Genomic DNA, 17,156 nt, shown 5'->3' with positions numbered 1-17,156 from the left:
TTGACGTTGCGTCGTGGTCATGGGAATATTGCCTGCATACAAGTTCACCACACATTCACAAAGGGCATGGATGAGATCAGTAGGAGCATGTTTGAGAATGGCTTTGCGCATCGCTGGAGCGGCAGCACACAAATGACACAGAGCGTGTTTCTGTTTCCTGAGGCACTGAGACATCTTTCTTGCATGGAGGTGTTAGCCTGAATGAGTCACCTGATCTGCAGCTTCTCTCTTTTATCAGGCAGTGGCAGGAGGGAGGTGCAACTGTTGATCTGCCTTCTTGGACTTTCTTTGGGTCCGCATGTGTACCAATCGTCTGAGAGCATCAGCTTGATATGCTTTCATGACATTTTCATGAGCCTTTACTTTTGGCTTAGTAGTCATCGTTGTTGTTGTTGTAGATCGGTGGCGCCTGGTGTTACCCTGTTTGAGGAGTGGTGCTTGAAGATAATGTTGCCATTGCAACTGAATGCGTGTCAAGACCCCTGCAAGTGTTCCACTACCACTGCGTTGCATCAGGTAGTCAAGACGTTCATCCATAGGCAGACGTGGATTGACAATTTTAGTCAGGGTATCATTATGTCTCTGCAACCACGTCTTATGTTGAGCTTTCAATGGGATGTGTCCTGCTCTCAGGTTCCGCACGACAATCGCAAACTACTGCAAAAGACGATTTCTTCCTTTGACGGCAAGGGTTGTCGCATCCCTTGTCGGAAAAATAGACGGTCTCTTGTCTTTTTTCTTCCTTTGTGGGGGCTCCTGCTGCTGCAGACGTTGAAAGCGTTGAAGATCGAGTGGGAACGGGTGCTGATGAGGAAGGCCGTTGTTGTTCCTGACGATGCTTGTTCAAGGGTACCATCGAAGAGTAAGACGGACCTGGCGTGGACTTCTGCCGCTGCTGCTGTTGCTGTTGCAGAGGTTGAAAGCGTTGAAGATCATGTGGTGACGAGGGTGGCGAAGGTGCTGCTGCTGACGATGTATGTTCACAGGTACCATTGAAGAGGGAGACGATCCTGGAGGTGAAGGAGTCTTGTGAAATACAGAGGTCACAAGTCCCTGTAGCGATGAGGGGGAGACCATACTGTCATGGACATCATTCACCATCTCTTTGTCTTTGTTCTTTCCCTTCGTAGGATGAACCTGTTTCCGTCTTTGCCCCATGATGGATGTAGGTCAACTGAAGGAAGGTCTGAGGGTTCACCTCCTTTTATGAAAGTCTCTTCATCTCATAGGATCGGGACATACACGAGGGGTAATTCGGATCTCGAAAACAGGCGGGCGCGTACGCGATGGTCTTGCAACGTGGTTGGCTTCAAGTCCAAGAACAGGTAAGTGTAAGGCTCTCGGGTAGAGTCTTCATAAGCTTCACGCAGAAGGAACTTTGCCTGGAAACACCTGGTGAGCCAGACTGTCGATCTGCGATGCATCTCTCGGATTTTTAAAGAGGACCATGTAGTGAGCATTCAGACGGATGGTGCGATGTTGCGGCGATTGAGCAAACAAGTTCTGAGTGAGATACAGCACAGATGTGTTTCGGTGATGACTTTTCTTGGTGAACCATCGCAGCACTTCGGTTTCTTCTTCTTTCGTATTGTCCCCCAGCAAATCATCGATGACCAGCCAATGTGGGGCCACCCCTTTTTTGGGCAAGGCACGATCCGCTTCTTTCATGCTGTGGACAAACTCAAGAGCGACCCCTAACCGGTCTGCCATCTCTTCCAGTTCATGATGAAGCGGTTGCCATTCGCTGTACACCCACACGATGCGATGGGGTGACGTATCCAACACCTCGGGGCGATGCATCTGCTCCATACATGATTTCACAAAGGAACTTTTTCCTGATCCCGTAGGTCCCGCAATGAACATCGTAAAAGGATGGCGTAGGGTCAAAGGGCTGGTCATGACCTCTTCATCATCATGTGATGCAATCCTGTGTTCTGGCTGACTGACACCAGGCAACTGATCCTTTCAAGCATGACCTTTCTCTTTTATCTGTTATTTTTTTTCTTCCTATCTATCCCATGACCCATACAATTTCTTATAAAAAAAAGAAACACAACGGTCGGTCCGATTTAGAAAACCGGGGCTCAGACCAAGTGTCAGAACGAACCCATCAGCACGATGCGTTTTCGACCAATCAGGAAGCAGGGTGTCAGTGCCTCTCCTATAAAAAGAGCGAAGCCACGCACACCGTCACAGTCGAGCACTGAAGGAGAGATCAACCATGTCGTCTCGATGCAGCTGTCTGACGTGCCAGACCAACAGTCAACAATGCCAGCGGAGGATGAAAGTCTATTCGTGGACAATAGTGGGCTACCCACGGGGTGAATCGGAGACGATCCTATCGCAGAGCCCACACTGGTTTAAGAACAAGTCTGAGGCTATGTCAGCATTACAACAAACTATTCAACGCGGAATTGACATACCCGACTGTTGGGGTGGTCCGTATTATGATCTAGTATCGAGATCAAGGAAAGTAATGTAATCAAGGAGACAACCCTTGTCCAGCTTGTTTCCAGTTTGTTTTCCAACGGCCCTTTTCAGGGCCACCCATCTCTCCCGAAAGACAACTTTCCTCCTTTGCTTTGACGACCCTCCAACCCCCACACCGTGAACCCACCCCCGCCTCCTCCCTCCCTCCCTTCACCACCACCACCACCCCCCACGTCTATGTGTAGAACAACAACAACAACAACAACAACAACAAAAGATTTTTGACGCGCTTCTTTCAATGTCGATCCTGTTCACCTTTTACGTGCGCTTCTCCGGGTTTTCTCACGGATGCGACGCTATCCTGGAGGCGCACGCCACCGGAAACGGATGTGCCACCATCTTGGATGCGCACGCAAGTCCCATCATGCACTGAGCAGGTCACGTGACCGGAAGTGACGTCACAGAGGTCACGTGATCCTCTCGACCAATCAGAAGCCAGGAGCGGTCCCATACCGATGCTTACAACTACTCAGGTACACCAAGAAAGCAGCGGTGTTCCTTATAATAACGTTACGATATGTTTACATTTATTTTCTACAGTTACTTACATCATTTGCAGTGAGTTGAAGTAATGATAAAGTCCACCTTCCCTTGATAACCACAAATATTGCCTTTTGTTCAGTTTTGGTTCGGTGGTTTAGCGTGGATGTTAAGCATTCGCTCTTCACGCTAAAGGCCCCGGTTAAAATCCTCACATGGGTACAATCTGTGAAGCCCATTACTGGCTTCTCCGTCCATGGTAATGCTGGACTAATGGTGGAATATTGCTAAGGACATTGCATTAGCACACTGACACACTCACACGTACGGTTTTGATGATGCCTATTCGTAATCATTTAAAACGCGAGAACATTTCAGCTTGTCCACCAAACACGTACGGAGCACCATGCGTATCTTGTGGTAACTGTTCTGGGGGTGCTTCCTGTGACAAGGTGTCAGGTGTCTGTCCCGCTGGATGCCAGCCTGGTTGGACTGGAGACAAATGTGATTCAGGTACATCAAGATAACTGAGGTGTTCCATATTCTTTTACGGTTTTTGGTGTGCATTATAATTATTCACATCAAACGCATCAGTACCAATATCATGTAACATTATCAACTGAGTGTTACGATACTTGCCTATGATACTGCGCTGATCATACCGAAACAGTATAAATCAATCTGAAAGACTCACTCAAACACTTTTTGCCCATGCCTATAAGTAATCATAAAATACGATAAAATTTCAGCTTGTCCACCAAACACGTACGGAGCACCATGCGTATCTTGTGGTAACTGTTCTGAGGGTGCTTCCTGTGACAAGGTGTCAGGTGTCTGTCCCACTGGATGCCAGGCTGGTTGGACCGGAGACAAATGTGATTCAGGTACATCAAGAAAGCAGCGGTGTTCCTAATAATAACGTTACGATATGTTTACATTTAGAAACTTAAACATCAAGCTTTTAATTTTCTACAGTTACTTACATCATTTGCAGTCAGTTCAAGTGATGATAAAGTCCACCTTCCCTTGATAACCACAAATATTGCCTTTTGTTCAGTTTTGGTTCGGTGGTTTAGCGTGGATGTTAAGCATTCGCTCTTCACGCTTAAGGCCCCGTTTAAAATCCTCACATGGGTACAATGTTTGAAGCCCATTACTGGCTTCTCCGTCCATGATAATGCTGGACTAATGGTGGAATATTGCTAAGGACATTGCATTAGCACACTGACACACTCACACGTACGGTTTTGATGATGCCTATTCGTAATCATTTAAAACGCGATAACATTTCAGCTTGTCCACCAAACACGTACGGAGCACCATGCGTATCTTGTGGTAACTGTTCTGGGGGTGCTTCCTGTGACAAGGTGTCAGGTGTCTGTCCCACTGGATGCCAGGCTGGTTGGACCGGAGACAAATGTGATTCAGGTACATCAAGAAAGCAGCGGTGTTCCTAATAATAACGTTACGATATGTTTACATTTAGAAACTTAAACATCAAGCTTTTAATTTTCTACAGTTACTTACATCATTTGCAGTCAGTTCAAGTGATGATAAAGTCCACCTTCCCTTGATAACCACAAATATTGCCTTTTGTTCAGTTTTGGTTCGGTGGTGTAGCGTGGATGTTAAGCATTCGCTCTTCACGCTTAAGGCCCCGTTTAAAATCCTCACATGGGTACAATGTTTGAAGCCCATTACTGGCTTCTCCGTCCATGGTAATGCTGGACTAATGGTGGAATATTGCTAAGGACATTGCATTAGCACACTGACACACTCACACGTACGGTTTTGATGATGCCTATTCGTAATCATTTAAAACGTGATAACATTTCAGCTTGTCCAACCAACACGTACGGTGCGCCATGCGTATCTTGTGGTAACTGTTATGGAGGTGCTCCCTGTGACAAGGTGTCAGGTGTCTGTCCCACTGGATGCCAGGCTGGATGGACCGGAGACAAATGTGATTCAGGTACAATCAAGATAGCTGAGGTGTTCCTTATGTTTTTTACTGTTGTTGATGTGCATTATAAAATATTTAAATGAAACGCACCAGTACCAATATCATGTAACATTATCAACTGAGTGCTAAGATACTTGTCTATGATACTGCGCTGATCATACCGAAACAGTATAAATCAGTCTGAAAGACTCACTCAAACGGTTTTTGCCCATGCCTATAAGTAATCATAAAATACGATAAAATTTCAGCTTGTCCAGCCAACACGTACGGTGCGCCATGTGTTTCTTGTGGTAATTGTTATGGAGGTGCTCCCTGTGACAAGGTGTCAGGTGTCTGTCCCACTGGATGCCAGGCTGGATGGACTGGAGACAAATGTGATTCAGGTACAATCAAGATAGCCGAGGTGTTCCCTATTCTTTTACTGTTGTTGATGTGCATTATAATTATTTAAATCAAACGCACCAGTACCAATATCATGTAATATTATCAACTGAGTGCTAAGATACTTGTCTATGATACTGCGCTGATCATACCGAAACAGTATAAATCAATCTGAAAGACTCACTCAAACACTTTTACCCATGACAATGTCATCAAAAGCAATTTCTTTGAAAACCACGAGCGTTTCCTTTCATACAGATTTCGGGCGGTGGGGTAACTTTATGATTAAAGCGCTAACTGGTAATACTGAACACCCTGGTTAGATTCCGTACATAGAAACATGGTTATATAGGTAGAATATTGTTCAAGACGGGTGAAACGAAACTCTCACACGTACGGTTTTGCTGATGCTTATTGGTAATCATGAAAAACGATATTAACATTTCAGTATGTCCAGCTAACACGTACGGTGCTCATTGTATGTCTTGTGGCAACTGTTCTGGAGATGCTTCCTGTAACAAGGTGTCAGGTGTCTGTCCCGCTGGATGCAAGGCTGGTTGGACTGGAGACAAATGTGATTCAGGTACATCAAGAAAGCAGAGGTGTTCCACCTGATTACGTGGTGATTTTTTTGCAATAAGAAACGTTTAAATGCTTGATTATTAACAGGTAGTAACATATGTGACAGTATATTGAAGTAATTTTCTTGAAAACATACAGTCTTTGGCCGGTGATGTAGCGCTATGGTAAAAGCATTCGCTCCTCATGACGAAGGCCGTTGTTTAGATTCCTCACATGGGTACAAAATATGAAGTCCATTTCTGGCGTCTGCCGTCTTGATTATGGTATAATATTTCTGAAAAACACACTCATCCACTCTCTCATACAGATTTGCTCATGCCTGATATAATCAATAATTATACATGAGCGTATCCTGCCCAGCCGGTGGCAACCGTCTCAAACACATGCAAAGGCAAGTCAATTGTTCACCTGAAAATAACGGGAACATATGGTACAAGTCAAAATAGGGAATTGCAGCGGAAATAATTCTTGTCACTGATGCGTCAAATGCGTTGTTGTAACCTTCATCCAACAACTTCTGAGCAAGCGTCGTATGACGCTCTTTGCAGCTGTGAAATGTGACACCATGGGCTAGAGCTGCTAGAATATTGCTCGACATAAAGAGAAAGCTGATGATTTGAAAGTTGAAGTCATCGCTCTTATCATACAGTCTTGTGGAGAGAGTTTTGTCTCTTTGAATCTTTCTGCAAAGATCTAAATATGAAACAGATGAGGTGGTATCACTGGTCTCCTCTATTTCTAGTTCAGGTGGGTAAATCGGAGGAAGGGAATTGGCTGTTTGGTGGTTATTGAACGATGTCAGATCATCGATATACCTGAATCTTCCGGGCCAAAATACCTTCTTTTGACTTTGCCAATCCGAGCAGAAATTCTGATTCACATGCATTAAGAAACAGATCAACAATAAGTGAGCACAACAGGTGCCCATGGGGATGCCTACTTCTTGCCGAAATGTCTTACCTCCAAATTAGATGTATGAATGAGGAAGTCTAGCATTTCACATATTGTTTTCTCATTAAACTTCAGATGGCATTTGCTTTCATGTTAGACAAATTGACCTGGACTTGAAAGTTTGTCATGTGGGATAATGGTGTATAAAGTTGAAAAATCAAATGTTTTGACAACTGAACCTAGTTCTTTTCTGAGATTGTAAAAAGTCAAGCAAATACTCTGCGTTTTTGAGAATCCACATGGTATTAATTCCATATGTCTGAAATACTTTTTCTGAATATAAAGAAAGTCTTTCCTTGGTTGTCTTATGGATTATGGTTAATCATTGAGACGGGATTTGGTGGTCATTTATTGGACTCAGCAATACATCTCTCATTGTACTGATTTTTATGGAGATTTGGAATACAGTACAGAAGAGGAATGGACATGTCAACGTGTAGAATCATCTTTAACTTTAGCTGATATGTAACACCTACCATGTGTATACGATAACAGTTCAGTTTCTCAGCTAAACAAATAAAAACACACAGTAATTAAATTGTGAAAATCATGATGTTATTTCAGCATGCCCATTCAACAAGTACGGTGCACCTTGCGTGTCTTGTGGTTACTGTGCAGAAGGTGCTTCCTGTGACAAGGCGTCTGGTGTCTGTCCTTCTGGATGTCAGACTGGGTGGACCGGTGACAAATGTGACAGAGGTCTGTTTAGACATATGTGATGGTTAATAAGGGAAAATAAATAAGCAGCTAACTCGGCATACCCTTTAGTTAGAAGCCCTCTTCTGAACGTTACCTACAAGTGCGATTTGCCATGGCATTTCCTCAAATAATTCTTAACACTCGGCGAAATAATCGTCTGAATCGCACTATGTGGCCAAAAGTACATGCTCTGGTAGACTTGGACAGTGCTTCAAAGGACATTCGAGAAGACTGATATATGTTGTGTGATCCGTCTGTGTAATCTTTCTGAACAGTTTGAATCGAATTTCTAGGGTTTTGATGAAACACTTCGGTCTTATAATGCTCTCATTTGATTCAGATCTGATTTTAATCTTTAACCAGCATGTCCTCCCAAAACATATGGTGCGTCCTGTGCGTCTTGTGGCTACTGTGCTGGAGATGCTTCCTGTGACAAGGTGTCAGGTGTCTGCCCTATCGGATGTCAGGCTGGTTGGACCGGAGACAAATGTGACTCAGGTACCTTATGACAGCTGTTATTATTCTCATAATAACTTGTTAGATTTGTACATATTGCCGTTACGTAATCAAAAGCGGAAAGGTCACATCTTCGAACCATGTATTTCCAGCATGTCCACCCAAAACGTATGGTGCATCATGTGTGTCCTGTGGCTACTGCGCTGGAGGTACATCCTGTGACAGAAACTCAGGACTTTGTCCATCGGGATGCCTAAAGGGCTGGTCCGGATTGACGTGCAATACTAGTGAGTGTGCAAATAGAATCAGCAAAGGATAGGTTCTCGATTTTACATGATCATGATCATATTTATGAATTTACCGTTGCATGCAACAACCGATTAGCTATATATTATATATTTAAGAATGTGAGGTGAGGTGAAATGGAGTTTAACGTCGCGTCCAAGATTATTCCCCTTTTATAGCGACGTGCATGTACGTGTGTGTATTTGTGTGGCTGCTTCTACTAGTCCGGACTGATGCCGATTTATAGTGCTAGCTCACTGAGATACCATGCCGCAGTTTAACATGAATATCCCACTCAGACACAGTATACTGACTCCGAGCCGACCAGTCCCTTACTGCCGAGCGCCAGACAGGGTAACAACAAGTACCATCTTTTAACGTCTTTTGGTATGACGCGGTCGGGGATCGAACCCCGGACCTTCCGTTCTCCGGGCGGACGTTCTACCACTAGACCAGGGAGGCGGTCTTTAAGAATATGAACATTTATGAACGACAGTGCACTTTCTTAAAAATGTCATTAAAACTCATGATTTTTCTGTTCATTAACTGTCGGAGCAAGATCAATCCATGAATGGAAAGACGATGAAACGTCATCTCATATCCTCTTGTTACCCCATTAACGAATGAATATCACATTAGCCAATCTGGTATTCGAACCCACAATCATGTTTCTGGCACGCCAAGGCCAGCAGCGCCAGTGAATTAGCAAAGAGAATCCGACAATTCTACTTCGACACCATTGAAGTGATTGTATTAACATCGTGATGGTATGTAACTGTGTTACCAGCAAATCGAGTTTTAAGCTTTTTCATTATGATTTCGGAAAAGATACGTGGATTTCTATATTGACTTCATATCATCATGGACATATCATTGCATGTCTTTCTCTGGAAACTGTTCAATTACCCATGCCCGGATTTTGCAATTTCAGCAAAGTTCCATGCCACAACCGATTTGCGCTCTCTCACACTCATATATTTTACAAATTTCATTAACGCCATGATTTACTGTTCTATATAACTGACGGAACAACTGGCAGAGAAAAATCCACGCAAGGCAACGACGATGTAATGTCATCCCCAAGTAAGGCCAATAAAGTATCTGTTTTAAAATCATCCTGACTTTGTCCTAATATATAATTTCAAGCTGAATTTCCTGTAAAACTAGCCTGTCTAATGACAGTATTTTGTTTTTTTCTACACTGAAATAATCATTATAACCACCCCGGAAAAACTTATGCATGTTTGTAGTTCTACATGTTAACTTTTGGTAAACTTCGTGTTCATAAAATCTTTGAGTATGAAGACACTTTTCAAAGCTTATTTTCATAAATAGGTGTCTTTGAAGCGATAACTTAAAATATACTGAATCTAGTAATTATGCCTTTGCATACTTAAAACATATTTCAGGCGTTCTGGTCGGAATAACTGCAGCTGGACTTGTTGTCATCGCAATCATTGTTGCTGTGGTTGTTGTCGTTGTTATCAAGTATGTACATGAGAGGCGGGCGAGCGAAGAGTGTTGTGTAACGCCAAAGATAGCAATAGTCCGGCTATGTATCGGCAGCCTGTAAGTCTCGATCAGACAAACCAGTGACTGGAACGTGATGACACATAATCAGTCGAGTCACCAACTCTGACAATCCGATCCATTGTTTACAGTTCTTACGAAATTACAAATTGCAGTGGAGATGTCACACAATGCTGGTTCGTTTCGATTTGAACTACAGAATATATCGTCAAGTGATAAAGAAAACTACTCCATATCAACTTTTATATGACATGATTCTCCATCTGGAAAACTATTAATTTGAATATCATTTTGGTATCACAGTTAACAGGTTATACTTAATGATATTTGATAACAACTGTAACCCAAAAATTAAATCGCTTACAGGAAACAGAAAAGGCCTAAGGACAAGACCTATGCTGACATCGAATTGACAGACAAGGGAGAGGACCCATATGAAACTCTAGGAGACGGTTATATTGACTGTGTGTCTAGTGAAGCGACTTACCAACAGCAAAGAGCGGAAAGTGACTATGCCACACGCGTGTCTGATGGAGAGCAATATCCAAAACAGGGCGTGGAAGTTGACTATGCCACATGTTTGTCTGATTGAGAGCCATACCCCAAGCAAGGTGATATTGGCTGGATGTGAGTGAGTGAGTCGCATCAGCATTATTTCAGCCATATAGCGACGAGACCAATTTAATATATTTACAATTTAGGAAAGTTATATTTAAAAACAATTTATGAAACATATTTGAGCATATAATATTTAAAAAGAATTCATGAAACATATTTGAGCATAACAATATCATGTATACGGTTTTAAAACACGGGCTATAGGCCACCAGTAACTAGGCCAAAGCTAGGCCACCTCGCAGGGGATCATGAGGACCTACAGTACCTCTGCCTCCTGCATGATACCCCAGCAGGATTTACGTCATCACTTTAGCTACTGGTGCGCGATACTAGCAAATATTAAAATATATTCAGCAATGAGTTGGATTAAAAACTCTGGTTGATGATAGTTACATTGATTATGATAGGATTACGTGTCACACAGGGGATGGATGTAAACAAAAGATCACGTCTACGGTTATTTTTCTTAAGGTTACAGAATGTTCAAACGGTCTGCATAGATAAAAGGAAGGAGGTAATCCAATCAACACATAGTGTGTCGAAGGCTTTCAGTATCCATAATACATTTGTGTAATAGTGAACAGTATAATATCTTTGTGTTCATGACAAATTTGCAAATAACTTGTGATGTAGTAGGGATGGTACGATGGACTCTTTTAGAATATTTTTTTATGATTATGGAAATGGTTTTGGTTGCTTTTAATTTAGATTATGATTATGATTATGGAAAGGGTTTTATAGTAGTTATTGATCTTCTTCTTCTTCTTCTTCTTCTTCCCAATTCCCCAAGCATAACTTCTATGTATCTGAAACCTAAAAAGGGTTGGATATATTAAATACGCATATTTAAACTGTAGGTTTCCTCAGCTCACTGGTATGTTAAAAGGTTGCATAGCTTGCAGATGTAATAATTCTGTGACTTTAACACCACAAACAATATGAAGCGGGATTTTAACGCCGCTTTTAACAGTTGTTCAGGTATCTCCTATCGTGACAGCTTGATATGTTAGGAAAGTCCTGCACGTGAGTGATAATTCCTTAACGCTGCATCAAGTAAGATAGGTTCTTGACGTTAACCACTTGGTTGAAACCTTCAATTACGAGGGTCATGTTGACAGACAAACTTTCATGATCGGGTTTTAATCCCTGATCAGTGAATCCTGACATGGATTGAAGTACCGGAAAATCGATTACCTCTCTTATGCGTTTTATCCCTGTTCTATTTTGTAATATACATTGAGCTTCATGCTTTTGTTTATCTTGAATTTGATTTTATCTCGTCTTTACGATTCAACACCCTTTCATCTTTAAGTGAGTGAATGAGTAATGTTTTACGCCGCGTTTAGCAGTATTCCAGCAATATCACGGCAGGGGGACACCAGAAATGGGCTTCACACATTGTACCCATGTCGGGAATCGAATCCGGGTCTTCGGCGTGACGAGCGAACGCTTTAATCACTAGGCTACCCGACCGGCCCTTCTTTAAGAAATTGTGAACCAGCAACTTTAATCTTTAAGTATATCCTTATTCTGAATCAACACTTTTTTGATCTTTTAATATATAGTTATTGTGAATCAGCACTTTTTTTATTTATGGATTATGTTATTAAGTGAACAAACGCATTTTTATGTATAAGTTGATCCTCATTGTGAATCAACACCCTTTTATCTTTTAGTATATCCTTATTGGGAATTAACATTATTAAGAATTATACCTTTATTCTGTATCCACACCATTTTGTCTTTAATTGTATCCGTCTCGTGAATCAGCACTTTTTTATTTTTTAATTATTTTCTTTAAGCAAACAAACGCATTTTTATCTTTAAGTAGATCCTCATTGTGACTCAACACCCTTCTATCTTTTAGTATATCCTTATTGGGAATTAACACCTCTGTAGCTTAAAGTATATCCTTATTCTGAATCAACACCATTTTGTCTTTAAGTATATCCTTATTATTAGTCAACAAATTTTATCTTTAGATATGTCCTTATTCTGAATTAACACATTTTTATCTTTAAGTATATCCTTATTATTAGTCAACACATCTATCCTTAGATATGTCCTTATTCTGAATCAACACATTTTTATCTTTAAGTATATCCTTATTATTAGTCAACACATTTTATCCTTAGATGTGTCCTTATTCTGAATCAACACATTTTTATCTTATGTATATCCTTATTATTAGTCAACACATTTTATCCTTAGATATGTCCTTATTCTGAATCAACACCTTTTTATCTTTAAGTAGATCCTCATTGTGACTCAACACCCATCTATCTTTTAGTATATCCTTATTGGGAATTAACACCTCTGTAGCTTAAAGTATATCCTTATTCTGAATCAACACCATTTTGTCTTTAAGTATATCCTTATTATTAGTCAACACATTTTATCCTTAGATATATCCTTATTCTGAATCAACACCATTTTGTCTTTAAGTATATCCTTATTATTAGTCAACACATTTTATCCTTAGATATGTCCTTATTCTGAATCAACACCTTTTTATCTTTAAGTATATCCAAATTGTGAATCAACACTTGTTTATTTTTTTAATTATTTTCTTTAAGTGAATAAACGCATTTTTATGTTCAAGTAGATCCACATTGTGACTCAACACTCATTAATCTTTAAGTAAATCCTTATTGGAAATCAACACCCTGTTTCTACCAAGTGCCTATGACGTTCCTTAATCATGTTCATCTGATATTGATACCATATGCACACATCTTGGACAACAAAATGAGTTGCTAGGTTCGAGGTGTTTTATATTCAAATGCATTATACAACATGGAGACAATCTGCTCGAACACACTGTTGAATGACCAACTTGCATTTGCTGAATTGGGCAACCAAAGCCGTTGAATAACAAGCCACGTGCAACCTGGCAGCTGTATATTTAGTAGTTGGTGTAGACTGGAGAAGTCTCCATTTAGGAGATACGTATTTTGTTTGTAAGATTTTCCAGAAGTTAGACTGAATGGTTGTTTAGGAGAAAATCATTAACTAAGGTGTCGTTAGCAAAACGTATCCACGCGCTTAGCTTCGACAACGCGCATGACATGGGGTGCCGTGAGATCGATCACTGGTTTCAAGGTACTCCACTAATGATTTTTTATCAAAGTGGTGGTCTCGTTTTCACGACCATTTGTCCGAAAATATAGAAAAACACAAAACATTCATAATTTCAACCCTTTACCCTCTTTTTTGTCTTTTTTATAATCTGTAGGTATGTGTTTCTTCAAGATACGAATAATTAATTTAGTGAAGACGTATATATTGTATATCCCCTATCAAAGACAGTATCAACTCAACTCTTCGGAAGCTGAGGTGGTCACAGAAACAAGTCAAGTCAAACGTGAACTTGATTTAAACTTTATTGGGACCAGAGTTGTTAGAATTTCGTCCATGCTGCCAATAACGTTTACAATAAGGGGCCTCGTGGTCTACTATTCAGAGTGGTCGGTGTAATCGGTATGAACAATGTTGGGAGCCTGGTCCAAAACCTTGGACACTAAGCAATTCCAGAAGTGAATGTTTGACCTATTTCAGGGTACAGATGCAACAGTGTGTGGGCCTAATTTGTTTCTTTAATTTATGTTTATATTATTATCATTGTATGTTAAAATAGCTAACGCATACGTTTCAAACTATTGTAAATCTCGTTATATTTTCCCGACGACACATTGGCCATGCTGGTGAAAGGGAGGTAACTCTCACTAATGTTGATCGAAAACGCGTAGGAATATTTGTGTTGTTTATGGTTATTCTGTATTTTCCAATGTCTTACGTCGAAATATTTTAACACACCAGATTGTATTGCGCTTCCATCCACAATATCCTGCACAGCTCTCCCATCGAGAAACGGGAAGCGATTACTTGACGCTTTGACGTCTGCGTGCCTTGAACGCTGGCTGCACTTCAGTTCAGGGGCCGTTTCAGAACACTTTTCAGCTTCAACAGCAGAGCCTTTGGCGAGCGTAATACATAGTTTTTATTCCTAATATTTGATATTTGTGATACGGAAATGCACGACGATAATAATCCCTTTATCATATGATATTATTCTTAAAATAATTGGTGTTTAAGACGTAATTTCCCTCAATTAAGTAACTACAGAAACCGCGTATGTCTGCGTGAATTGCCCCAATAATAATATAGTGCCAAATCATTTGCATCCACATTTGTCTACAAAAACACGAACATCGAGAAACATCAGACAACAATGTACTGATTAAGCAGACATTGCATCTTAAAAGTAGTTCCTCCAAGGTGACCTCATTTGCATATTTATCGGATCAGTTTATCGCATCTTAACAACGTCCATTATATGATAATAACAGTAATTAAGTCGACAAAACCTGTCCATTATATGATAATAAAATTTCTGTAAGTCGACAAAGAACTTTATTTCTGACTGCCAAATTGTGATTGAACATGAGACCTCTGACAGGTCATCTGTTAGCGAAATGAATCAGTTCCCACAAATTCCGTTTCTATCCATGGTCTAAGACATGAATGACATGATATTTCCGGATCATCGAGGTCTCATTTTGCGTCACATAGTTTATCCTGATATTTTTACACCGCCGCCGTGGTCTTGTGGTAGAGCGCCCGCTCAGAGAACAGATGGTCGGGGGTTCGATACCCGGCCGCGTCATACCAAAAGACGTTAAAAGTACTGTTACTCTGTCTGGCGCGCGACATTAAGGGGCTACAGGTTCTACTACACCAAATCAGTACCAGTTTGGAGAGTGCGGTTTTCGTAGGGAGCCTTCAGTGCAGATCGAGAGATATCTGCAGGCTGTGATTGGAGGATATTCTGTAAGATTTTTATGTCTTTCAAATGTACATCCATCCAGTTATTAAAACTGACCATGTTCTTCTATATTTAGTACTGTCTTTTTCAACATGATGACTTATGCTGAATGTGACCACAGCTATTTTCAAGTAGGTGACATTTGGTGCGAAACTGGGGGTGGTGTGTTTAGCTTCCGGTACTCGGAAAAGGAGCTGGATAAGCTAGTCATTTTTATTTTTTTTATTGCTGCTCTAAGGCCAAACTGTGCACACACGTACAGGTAATAGCTGTTGAATGCTTAGTTATTTAAAAAAAAATCATAACGTTACTATAGAAGTCTATGGGAAAACATTTGGTTGTGTGTAACCTAAAACAGGGACTAATCGGCTTGGAGTCAGTATACTATGTCTGATTGGGGTATTTATGTTAAACTGTGGCATGGTATCTCAGTGGGCCGGCACTATAAAAAATCGGAATCAGTCCGGACTAGTACAAGCACACACACACACACACACACACACACACACACGCGTCGCTATGTTAGTGCAATAATTTTGGACGCGATGTTAAACTCCATTTGACCCTACCTAATATTTTTACGAAAGTTTTTTTTCCTAATAAATACGGATTGTCATGCATGCAATTATGTTGAAACATAGTACTTAGTATCCAATCTCATGTAAAACTGATCTTAAAGACGTTGGACACAATAAGTGAAACCCACTACAACGCTCTGAGATGTAACATGAAGAGAGTGTATAGTATACTTGTACCGAATAAAAAAACCCAACAATACCTTTCCACGCTATATTTTCTTGAAGGTGGCACCCGCGTATAGTGGGGTAGGCCTCAAATGACATGATATACCATTACTATAAAAAAATGCTTTAGATGACTCCTTGAAACACATTAATCTAATAGTGTAAATAAACTTACTTTGTAGTATTTATTTCTATTTAAGTTGATTAACTACATACAAGTATGGAGAAAAAAGGACCAAAAATAGAAACAATCGAGGGGAAATAGCAACATATTTAATGTGGTTCGGGTATCAAAGGAGCAAGTACTCATGTAAATAGTTATTTAGAAGATCAAAACCCACTATAGAGTCACCATTTTCACGCATAACGTACAATATCTACCAAGCATAATAAATTTAGAAAAAATCTGTAGGTCTCCACGCAAAATATTGACTATTTGCATGCCCAAAGAAAGCTAGGGGCGTCAATCCTGATACCCGAAAGGGAGATAACTCATTATCTAGATATAATCAATCACGTATTATACTTGTCATTGAGTATTGTTTAGATATAACATAATAGGCAGGTTTGATGTTCTACAATGCTTTCCATTTATCCATTAATAGCAATTAATTAATCATAAATAGCTAATGCTTCTGGTACCAAAAACAGAAAGAAAGAATATTTTAGAAATTCAGGGCGTAAAACCCGCAATTAATTCATCATAAATAGCTATGCTTCTCGTACCAAAAACAGAAAGAAAGAATATTTTAGAAATTCAGGTAGGAGAATAAAATGTGCCAAGTTAATAAAATAATGTGTGGGAACTCTACACGCTGTTTTCCCACTGAATCTGAAAATTCAGAGATGCATTGGAACAGTTATTTTTTATTACTTATCGGCTCATGTTTGGAAAGGATAGCAAAGGTACATGTTGCAGGTTTCCACAATCATAAACGGACATGTCGTTGCTTCTACCACCAATTATGTAGAAGACAGGGCGCGTCAAGGGATGTAATTCGTCACGGTAAACTCGCGTGCAACGGCGTGAACTGAGGCGCGCACGAACTATTGTAGCCAACATCTTTAAAGGAAATACAAAGGCAAAGATAAAATAGCACATGTTAAAGCACGTGTTTAAGAAATTGGTGTTTATCTACAGGTCATGCCATCA

At 40.5% G+C, this 17,156-nt stretch overlaps 1 protein-coding gene across 5 annotated transcripts in view; it reads left to right on the top strand.

Annotated features, from left to right (window-relative positions):
- The window catches only part of LOC124142135 (multiple epidermal growth factor-like domains protein 10), a 38,268-nt gene extending 27,731 nt beyond the window's left edge, over nucleotides 1–10,537 (top strand). For 2 of the 5 annotated variants that reach the window (XM_048400277.1, XM_046510421.2), the window contains 12 exons: nucleotides 3,349–3,483; nucleotides 3,720–3,854; nucleotides 4,264–4,398; nucleotides 4,808–4,942; nucleotides 5,182–5,316; nucleotides 5,763–5,897; nucleotides 7,412–7,546; nucleotides 7,910–8,044; nucleotides 8,155–8,289; nucleotides 9,311–9,370; nucleotides 9,697–9,775; nucleotides 10,184–10,535. In XM_048400277.1, the coding sequence (XP_048256234.1) occupies nucleotides 3,349–3,483; nucleotides 3,720–3,854; nucleotides 4,264–4,398; nucleotides 4,808–4,942; nucleotides 5,182–5,316; nucleotides 5,763–5,897; nucleotides 7,412–7,546; nucleotides 7,910–8,044; nucleotides 8,155–8,289; nucleotides 9,311–9,370; nucleotides 9,697–9,775; nucleotides 10,184–10,409 (1,580 nt within the window). In that variant the 3' untranslated portion in view covers nucleotides 10,410–10,535. Of the gene's footprint in view, nucleotides 1–3,348; nucleotides 3,484–3,719; nucleotides 3,855–4,263; nucleotides 4,399–4,807; nucleotides 4,943–5,181; nucleotides 5,317–5,762; nucleotides 5,898–7,411; nucleotides 7,547–7,909; nucleotides 8,045–8,154; nucleotides 8,290–9,310; nucleotides 9,371–9,696; nucleotides 9,776–10,183 lie in introns of all 5 variants that reach the window. The other 3 variants (XM_048400278.1, XM_046510437.2, XM_046510444.2) reach the window with 3 other exon arrangements.
- The last annotated feature ends 6,619 nt before the right edge of the window (nucleotides 10,538–17,156 follow it).

This window comes from Haliotis rufescens, unplaced genomic scaffold (genome assembly GCF_023055435.1).
Source record: "Haliotis rufescens isolate VD_foot unplaced genomic scaffold, xgHalRufe1.0.p SCAF_2, whole genome shotgun sequence".
Classification (NCBI taxonomy): domain Eukaryota; kingdom Metazoa; phylum Mollusca; class Gastropoda; order Lepetellida; family Haliotidae; genus Haliotis; species Haliotis rufescens.
This window is presented reverse-complemented; position numbering and strand designations above follow the sequence as displayed.